The sequence below is a fragment of the Buceros rhinoceros genome, unplaced genomic scaffold (assembly GCF_000710305.1).
Source record: "Buceros rhinoceros silvestris isolate BGI_N320 unplaced genomic scaffold, ASM71030v1 scaffold6554, whole genome shotgun sequence".
NCBI lineage: Eukaryota > Metazoa > Chordata > Aves > Bucerotiformes > Bucerotidae > Buceros > Buceros rhinoceros.
This window is the reverse complement of record NW_010409960.1, coordinates 32,741-42,710: the sequence shown is the minus strand read 5'-3', so window position 1 is coordinate 42,710 and position 9,970 is coordinate 32,741. Positions and strand designations below refer to the sequence as shown.

At 43.9% G+C, this 9,970-nt stretch overlaps 1 protein-coding gene across 1 annotated transcript in view; it reads right to left on the bottom strand.

Moving 5' to 3' along the window:
• Window positions 1-9,399, bottom strand: part of ATRN (attractin) — a gene marked incomplete at both ends in the record, with an annotated part of 54,221 nt that extends 44,822 nt beyond the window's left edge. Inside the window, 2 exons of the mRNA XM_010135419.1 lie at window positions 5,598-5,711; window positions 9,316-9,399. Coding sequence (XP_010133721.1) covers window positions 5,598-5,711; window positions 9,316-9,399 — 198 coding nt within the window. The remainder of the gene's footprint in view (window positions 1-5,597; window positions 5,712-9,315) is intronic.
• Window positions 9,400-9,970: the final 571 nt, after the last annotated feature.

Below are 9,970 nucleotides of genomic sequence, written 5' to 3'. Positions count from 1 at the left end.
ATGACGATGGAGGTGGGGGGGGGGGGGGGCGGAGGGCAGAAATAAGGAGACACTTCAAATTTCTTTTCTTAAAGGAAAAGCTGTGATTGTTGTGCAGCAGAGAACTCCCAAAAAGGGACTTTTAAGAAAACAAAGCAGTTACAATGCCACTTACTTTAGACAGAAGAAGACTCATTACTGAGAGCTGGCAACACCCCAAAGTATAATTTCTCTTGAAATCCTCTTGCCTACAGAATCCCCGTCTGGTGGGTGCTGGGGGTTGGAAGGGATCTCGGGCGATCACCCAGTCCAACCCCTTCCTGCTAGAGCAGGGTCACCACAGCAGGGTGCCCAGGATGGCATCCAGGCAGGTTTGGGGTCTCTCCAGAGCAAGAGCCTCCACAACCTCTCTGGGCAGCCTGGGCCAGGGATCCCTCACCCTCACACCAAAGATGTTTCTCCTCCTGCTCAGGTGGAACTTCCCAGGTTCCAGTTTGTGCCCGTTGCCCCTTGTCCTGTCACTGGGCACCACTGGGCAGAGTCTGGCCCATCCTCCTGACCCCCCTTTAGCTGTTGATCACACTGAGGAGGTCCCCTCTCAGGCTGCTCTTCTCCAGCTGAACAGCCCCAGGGCTCTCAGCCTTTCCTCAGCACAGAGATGCTCCAGCCCCTCCTCATCCTCGCAGCCTCTGCTGGACTCTCTCCAGCAGCTCCTTGTCTCTCCAGAACTGCAGAGCCCAGAACTACACCCAGGACTCCAGCTGTGGCCTCACCAGTGCAGAGCAGAGGAGTAGGAGAACATCCCTTGACCTGCTGGTCACACTCTTCACGTACTCCAGGAGACCACTGGCCTTTTTGGCCTACCCTTGTTGCAGTACAGCCAGACCCAGCTGCTGCAGCACCAGCACAAGCCCCCAAAACCCCCTCAGTTCTCACCTGATGCTCTTCCTTCCGTAGACTGTAGAATAAGGACAAACCATCAACATATTAAAATGTGTCTCACAAGTCATTCATTAAGTTTTAATGATTATATTGCATGGGGAGTGCGACTATAAAAGCCATATTTCAAGAGAACGTGGACCGAGAAGTTTCAGAAGAAATACCACTTTTTAAGCGAAGTATTTCTTCACTAAAAAACTATTTTAAAAGCTAAAACATATTTTACTACCTAGTCCTGGAGAGTCAGACCATACTATTGGCCATGGTGCAAATGCCTTTTCCTTTTTTAAAACCTGAAGACTGTGGTTATCATTGAATACCCACGAAGCTCAGTACCAGATACTTGAATTAATGAAAAAAATCCCGTTCTTCAGTCCCTCAGAAACAGTTCAAGAGAAAAGAACCAAGAAGTGAAGAGCTAAAGAAACTTTCTGCTCTAAATGTCCTTTATAGGCCTTGATTTAACTCAGAGGATTTATCTTTTCAAAACCCTCAAACAGAAACTCTCGTTGTCCATCTTGTCAAACTGGTGGTTTTGAAGGGGATTACAGGTTTAGTGAAGAAAAGCAATTTTGATGCAATGCGTTTATGTTTCTCTAAGAAATCTGACTTTCTACCCCAAAGACGTTTAGATTAATCAAGTCTCGCGCAATTCAAGGATCAGCCAACTCATCGGTGGGCTCACAGAGAGAGCACTTCTAGCAAAATCCCAAATACATTTTCACCTCACCTTACACTAATCTTAGATATATATCTCAATATTCTAGAAGTTATTGGGGACGGGAAGAAAACAAATAGACTAAAATAGTGAACACTTAAACATTTAGAGGACAGGCTGCTAGAACAAGTCAACTGTAATGTAATATATCCCCCACCTGCTATCTTTGGAAGAATAAAAACTGATTTGGGAGGTGGTGGTTGATGAAAAGACAAGTCGATGGTGAGGGGGAAGCAGAATTTGCACGTTAGCTGAGGAAGGGCATTGAGGACACTAAGAGCCTTTGCGTGTGCCCATGGCAGCGACGTGGGTTACAATTTCTAGGAATGAACTGAGAGAATAGAAGGAAAATAAATAGAAAGGGTTCAACTATATAATGCAGAAGGTGAGGCAGAAGGAGTGAGGCTTGTTTACCCTGGGGGAGAGATGGCTGAAGACAGAATGAAATCGAATTGCTGCCTTCCACTATCTAGGAAGAGACTATAGAGGTGACAGCACCAGAGGATCACAGAAAAAGGACACAAGGCAACAGAAGCAGGTTGCAATGAAGGAAATTCTGATTAAGAATTTAAGCGTAAGATTAATTTCTTATTATTACAGAAGGAAAAGGTCTTTGGAAAAGACCTTTAAGATCATTGAGCCCAAGAGTTCCCCCAGCACTGCCAGGTCCCCACTAACCCCTGGCAGCACCACACTGACACGTCTGTTAAAACCCTCCAGGGATGAGGACTCCACCACTGCCCTGGGCAGCCTGAGACAGCCCTGCACAACCCTAACAGGGAAGAAATGGTTCCTCAGCGACAACCTCAACCTCCCCTGGAACAACTGGAGGCCGGTTCCTTTTGTCCTGTTGCTTGTTTCTGGGAAGAAGAGACAGACCTCCACCTCACTCCAGCCTCCTGTCAGGGAGCTGTCGAGAGGGAGAAGGTCTAGCCTGAGCCTCCTTTTCTCCAGGTTAACCCCCTCCCAGGTCCCCCAGCTGCTCCTCAGTGCACTTGTGCTCTGGACTCTTCATCAGCTTCATTGCCCTTCTCTGGAAACTTGAGGGTGGCCAAGCACTACACCACTGGCCCAGAGGATCAACAAGATCTCCATCCTCAGGAGAAATTCACACCTTGACTGGTCAAGGACTGGAGCAAGAGCCTGGTCCCATCTGAAGGTGGCCCTGCTTTGAGCAAAGGATCAGACCAGGTTTCCCTCCAATCCAACTCACCCCACGTTCTCCGCCTAGACTCAAATTTGGGTATACAAGTGCTATATTCACCTACCAGTAGCAAAAGGAAGGTGAACTGCTCCCATTTGCTGAGGGTACGAGAGCTCACGTGCAGGCATGGCAGAGCAGCCAGCTCAGTGAGTGACCATAGGGCAGCCACTGCCATCTGTCAGTGCTGCCACCACAACCATCCATCTGGCATCTGACAGCAACCACGAGGTGCTGCTGAGCCGTCTCACCCACCGGCGCCAAGTGCAGAACCACAGCCAAAGGTCTTGCACAAGAACATTTTGAAGGAGAAAACACCCACCACTGCCCAGTGCAAAATTAAAATAAAGGTGCAAAAGCAGCTGCAGTAAATGTTTAACACGGAGAAGTTAGAAACAAAAATAACAGTTCACAGATGAGTGTCATCTATCTGCCTCAGATTCCTTCATTCTGTGCAGACAAACACGCTGGATTTCTGTTTCGTCCATGTTCATCTGCTGCATTGTTTGAAGCAGCACATTTACAGTCTCATGTTGCCTATGATCACAAATATAAACCCGCAAAGACCTTTTTAACCCTTCTTAATAGAAAAAAAATGCCCTGGGGGCACTCAGACTCCGAGGAGTAAACAGTTTACGCAGATGCTTGCACTGTGTAAATGTTTCCTCTATGCAAATATTTATCACGCTTAAAACTTGATGAAACCAATTTGAAGTTTTTCCGCAGTGCAGCGCTGAGGATTTGGATTTCCAAGATCATCTTCCATTCAGAGTAAATACCATATTGTGAACACCCAGGAGTGAGCATCAGAAGGTCAGGAAAACAAGATGAGAGGAGTGCAGGAAGTGAGGGCTCAGGCAACGGCTGTAAAAACCCAGGGAGGTAACGAAAGCCGAGCTTTAGAGCAGGAGGAATTTACAGTGTTTATCAACAAACCCTGAAAGTTTACAGTGTCCAGTTGTACAAAGCCCAGTCTTGCAAATCTCCTGGCACAAGGCAAAACAGTGAAGGATGAAAAACGGTTATGGTTGATACAAAATTTAACACAAGCCAAGAAAAGCGATAAAGCATAGATGACACTGCTCCTGAGAAATCCCAGTGCATTTACTTTCATATCAGAGAAAGGTATTTTTCAGCAGATGCTTTTTTGCGTTTCATCCAAATTAGAAGCATCTGCTGTTTCCTGAGTTTGGTTTACTGAACACCACAGCTCACTACTGATGAAGATGAAATTCAAATGTCATCTACAGAAGCAATTAAAAAAAAATTGAATTTTTTTCCTACCTCAAAAATGTTATTGTATTAAGCTCACGCCTGCTTGTCCTCAGGCGCAGACTTCCTAGTGATTTACAGCTGATTTGAAAGACTGAACCATAATTGTTAATGCCGAGAACTACTTATAACCTCAATTTTAAAAGCCTATTAATTTTTGGAAAACACACAAGAAACTGCAGGCACAAACCATGATCATTTCACCTTTTCGGCGATGTACTAAAAATTAACTTGATTAGAGCAAAATGACTTATGAGTCAAATGACATTTCTTCCTCTTTCTGCATATCAACTCAGTGCCCGACATCAGGAGAGCACTTCCAGGTTTTGGGAGGTTTTTACAAGACAGGAGGTTTCTTCTTCTTCTTCAGATGTGGTGAGAATAACATAGTAATTCGTCTGCGTGTCCTGTTTTGACCCCGGCTTCGTCTGACGGTTTACAGGAAACATTCCTTCACCGCAAAACAACTCTGCATTTTCAACCAAAAAAAAAAAAACCACCCCATGGGTTGTTTTCAATTTTTTTACCACCCTTTTGTTCTTTGTGCTGATCATCTCTAATAGAGATTACGAGGATTTTTTAGACCAAACATGAAGTATTTTTAGACCTTCATTTCACAAATGAAAGGAAGGGTAATTCTGGAAATAGTTAATCAGCCACTTGGAACAAGCAGGGTCCAAAAGGAACCACTCGGGATTTTTTTCCATGCACAACTCAGGATTATTTTTCTAATTTCAGCTAAAAGAATAGAAAACATAAGGTGGTGCTTATCACTGCAAGACTGAAGAACTTAAATGCACAAATTATATTCAGGTCTCTTCAAGAAATGTCGACTGTTAACCAGCACCCACAAACCAGTCCCTCACCACAGACAGATGAGCCAAATCGCATCAGAAAACCAGGTATTTTTACACGTTTTCACAAGGTTGTCCAACCCATCATCATAGTTCCTGAACACGTTCCAAAGGGTTTAAACATTTAAGGTGCATGAGGACATACAGAGTTCTACCAGACCTCTATGCACGTGATGTTGATTTCTTGGCTTTTGCCTTCTGTCAGCACTGACAAACCATGAGTTAAACTTCAGTTTAAACTTAATTTCCATTAAGTTAAACTTAACTCATGTTCAAACATGATAAATGGGGCAGTTTTCTACTTCAGAAGGAGCCCCCACCCCAAATCATCTCAAGCTCGACCAGATGACCTTTATTTTTTTGTCTCATCAATAACTGGGATTTGGAAATGAAAACATAATACTTATGTGCTACAGCGTAGGAGCATGATCTGTTCATTGTAAAAGCACAAACAACTCCTTAATTGTTTACGCTGAGGGCACAGAAGGACACTCGCTGTATGTGCTGCATTCCCAGTATTATATATTTAGATTACTGGGACGTATTCGTACTGCTAGCAGCCACATTTGAGCCAGGCTCCGAGTTAAAGACCTATCACTGACTCCGGTTTAGATTCTTACCAAGGAGAACTTACCTAAAAGCTGCTAGCAAGGGAGCGTAAATTGAATCTCCATCATACACATACAAGTGGTCCCAGCTGCACTCCGTGGCAAAGTGATTGAATCGCAGCCTGAGGATTGTGTTTGGCCTGTAAAAAAAACAACAATAACTAAAAGATTTGTAATAAGGCACTCGACATGGCAAAGACCCTCTAACAAACTCCTGTGGTGTGAAGCTCCTCTCTAAACAAACCACGTGATTCAGTGTAACTGTAGATGCATCAAACACGCTGTGGGTTTCTTTTTTTGACACGCGTGCTCCCCTGATACTAAGCAAGGGATTCTTTCTGGTCAGAAAAACTGTGTCCTTAAACCTTCCTCCACCACCACCAGGAGAAACGGAAGAGCAGGCACTGACAGCCCTCTGCTCTTCCCCAATCCTGCCTCTCCTAATGACAGGGCTTTGCAGGGGTGAGCACGGAAAAGGTGCCTGGACAATACATGCACGGGTAGATGTGGCACTTGGGGACGTGGTTTAGTGGTGACTTGCCAGCATGAGGTTTACAGTTGGATTCAATGATCTTAAAAGTCTTTTCCAACCTAAATGATTCTCTGAAGAATCGCAGTCCCCATCAGGCAACTAACTAGAGCTATTTTTCTTGTGCAAGGGACTTCCTGCAGATCGATACAATTATGATGGCCTGAGATTATTTACTTGCCTAGAAGCTGGTAGAAATCCTTCTTCCATTATTTTATTACTTGTGCAGTTCTGCAGGATGACTCTTCTGAGAGAAGCTTCTCCAAACTGGAAACACGCCTCAGTGGATGCTAACTAAAGAAATTCTCAGTCTTGCTCACCACCTTCTGGAAGCTGGAGAAACCAGGGCAAGAGAATGCAGAAGAGACCCATCTTCTACAGGATGGGAGGCCCTGGAGCTTGACCTTTCACCTTCCACCTGAGTGCAGCGGGCCCAGCACACCCTGATGTTAACACCACTGGTCAAGAACAGTTTACTCTTTGACTTATTAAGTCAGTAGAAGACCATCAAGGGGCCTGATCTTCTGAGATGTATCAATAGGAAAAAGGTTTTATTTAGCTGATGTGGGGCTGGAAGCAATAGTTTAGACACCAAAGCACCTCAGCATTTCTTTCACTCCACACTCAAAAGGTGCCCACTAAGCCATAACCATCAATTTGACGGCTAATATGCAAAGATACATCTAAAGAGAATCGTACAGAAGCCACAGCAGATATCTAACACAGGGTTCAGCTCAAGGAGGGTGAAAACACCATCAACATTGACTTTCTTTTTATCTTGGGGTCCAAGCATAATCTACAGCAGCACTGCTTTTCCCTTGGATTCGGATGAAATTCTGTTCATCCTAATCAAATAAATTAATACAATGTCAGCTCAGTCCCTCCTTCCCACAGAAAGGGGATTCTTTAGGGAGTTACTCTACAAAAGAGTAACTGTTGATAGGCACAATCCAAGCCTTTGGAAAAAGAGCAGCAGGTGGGACTCAAGGAAAATGCCTTGCTTAAAGAAAAGGTACAATGATCACTCATCGTTTCAAAACTGAGTGCCTATGAAATGGTAGATGGTTTGCTTCTATTTTAATGGTCTAACAGCTGTAAAGCAGAAATAAGTATTTCATCAATAAAAGCTTTAGACCAAGAACAAAAAGAAAGGTATTATCTTTGCCCCAGCTATCGACTCATTAACAGACAGAATCACAAGGCACATGGCTAAAGGTTCTGCCCTGACAGGATCCTCAGGCTGGATGGATCTCACCCGCCTCGTCTCATGCTCCTGGGGAAAAAGGAAAAGGACACCCCTGGGATGAGGACAGAGCACAGATGCAAGCCAAGAAGAGCCAGGAATGGTGCAAAAGGAAATGAATACAGTAAGGAACACGTGGTTTATTTGACATCTGAATTTATCGAGTGTCTTTAATCCCACGTTTGGATCGTACCTTTACTTGCTAACTCAAAAGCCCTCCATATCCCACTATGCTAGCAATGAGGCAGGCACACCTGCAGGATTTAACAGCTTTGACGACGCTGTTTTCCAAGTCCAGATCTCTCTGGGAATTTGACATTTGGCAGAGAGCTTGGGCTGCTTACACACGGGTGCATATTTCATCTGTTTTAATCAGCATCATTGTCTCCTTTCTGTTTACCACCACCCTCTGACAGCAGGGTACAACCAGAAGCAGGAAACAGACACCAGCTTAAATGCCTGGCTACAAAAGGAGGAGGAACATTTCTGTACCCCTCATTTAGACCATGTGAGTCCTCACTTCATACCCCGTGAAGTTCTCTGATATTGGCAAACAAAGGCTGGAGAAAGTAGTCATGGTGACATTATCAGGGACCAGTGAGCAGCACTCCATTTCTGATAAAAACATGAGCCACGTTATTTTAGATGATGAGGGTGGTGATACCCTGCGGCAGGTTGCCCAGGGAGATGGGAGAAGCCCCATCCCTGGCACCATTGCAGGTCAGGTTGGCCCTCGGGGCTCTGAGCAACCTGCTCTAGTTGCAGATGTCCCTGCTCCCTGCAGGGGGTTGGACTGGATGAGCTTTGAAGGCCCACTCCAACCCAAACCAGTCTGTGGTTTTATGATTATCCTTCAGAAAAAAAAAAAAGAAAACAAAAAAACCACAACAAAACAAAACCCCACAAAAAGAAGGGAAGTTAAGCTGCCTGTTCTAGAATTGCGGAGGCTGGTTTATCTATAATAACATCTTTGCAAAACATTTTTTAATTATCTGTAATTCCAAACTGGCTGCAGTTGTACTTTTATTACCAACAAAAATTTAAGAGGTGTTGCCACTTACAGCATCTAACTTTTGATCTCAACCACACTAAAGAACTGGGCTCCTTATAGAGTTAATAGAGAGTGGAAGGCTCCCAATTTCAGGGTTCTATATGGCTTTCTGGAACAGAGAGTCCTCACCTTTGAACATCTTGGGAGCTTAGGTATTTAAGTTACTCATCCAAAATAAATGTCTGAAGCAGATGAAGTGAATACCAACTCCCTCAGCTCCCCCATACATCGTTTTAGAGACTAAGCAAATTGATTTTACAGTTCTGGCATCAGTTGGTACCATGAAAAACAGATTTTAACAAGTCAGGGGCTCTGAACTGCTGTATCATCAATCAGATGACAGTCAGAGGATATCCACTAAATCCTAAAATCTCCACACAGCATCACTATAAGCAACTGAAAGATCAAATACAGGAAGGAGGGAGAAATGAGAGGAAGGTGTCTGAGGAACTTCTCACAGTTTAGAAGACCTTTGCCAAAAAAACGTCAATGTCTCTCTGACGTCCTCGTGGGCTTGTGTGTAAATTCGTATCTGAAGAGCATCACTATAGCACGTTATTCTTCATGAATAATAACAAGAGTTTACTCTATTTTTTCACACTGCCAAAAAGTCCCACAGATAATGAATCCCAAGCATTGACTGGCTCTCCACAGTAACAGTTAAAGAGTTTTCAGTTCTTTATTTCCACAGATGCATTTATTCTCATGTTCCATGTGCAGTTTCAATGTGAAGGGTGTTGTACACAGCAAACCTCAACTTCAGAGGTCAGTTTGGAGGGCTCGGTTGCACAAAACCCATATTTACAAAGAACACCTCAGTGCTGCCCTATCTAGTTTTAAGAAAAAATAATCAGTGCAGATACACCTCACCTAAAAGTCACAATAAGCAACACTAAACTCCACGGTGTTTACTGCACTCACCTTCCTTCAATGAGCCAAGTGCATTTTGTTTTGTATTTGTAATTTCCAGGCCCATCCGTTACATACCCTGAAGGTCCAGTGAGTCTGTAAATAAAAAAATAGAGACAAGCATTAGTCTCCAATGATATTAAACATTCATAAAGGATTCTCTAAATTTAAATGATCCATCATTAGATTTTCATTTACTCAAGGGCCGCTACAAACAAACCACCACAAACGCAAAACAAAACAATCGGGCAATTGGGATTCTCCTGTTAAACCCTCTGTACATGCTTCCTGATGATTTTCCTTCAAGAACGGCAGTTGAGATTGATGGTTTCTCCATCGGATTGATGGTATTGTTTCAAACCAGCACCCTAGAGGAAAAAAAGACCTTCCTCTACAGAGATGAATACACAGACTAATACCAGCAAGCAAAAGGAATTCCCTAAGAGCAAAGCTGGAGTTATTCCTGAACTATATATTTAGACAAAATACACAATTCTTGCAAGAAGTTCAGATGAAGTCAGTAGCACAACCCCTTGCCCATTCTGCATTTCACTCTTCACAAAGTCCTTGATGACCTCCTGATCTCAGGACTGACCCCCATAGCCCCCCAGTGCAAAATAAGACCTTGAATCCTCATTTATCAAGGGCTGCATAACTCAGAAGAGCG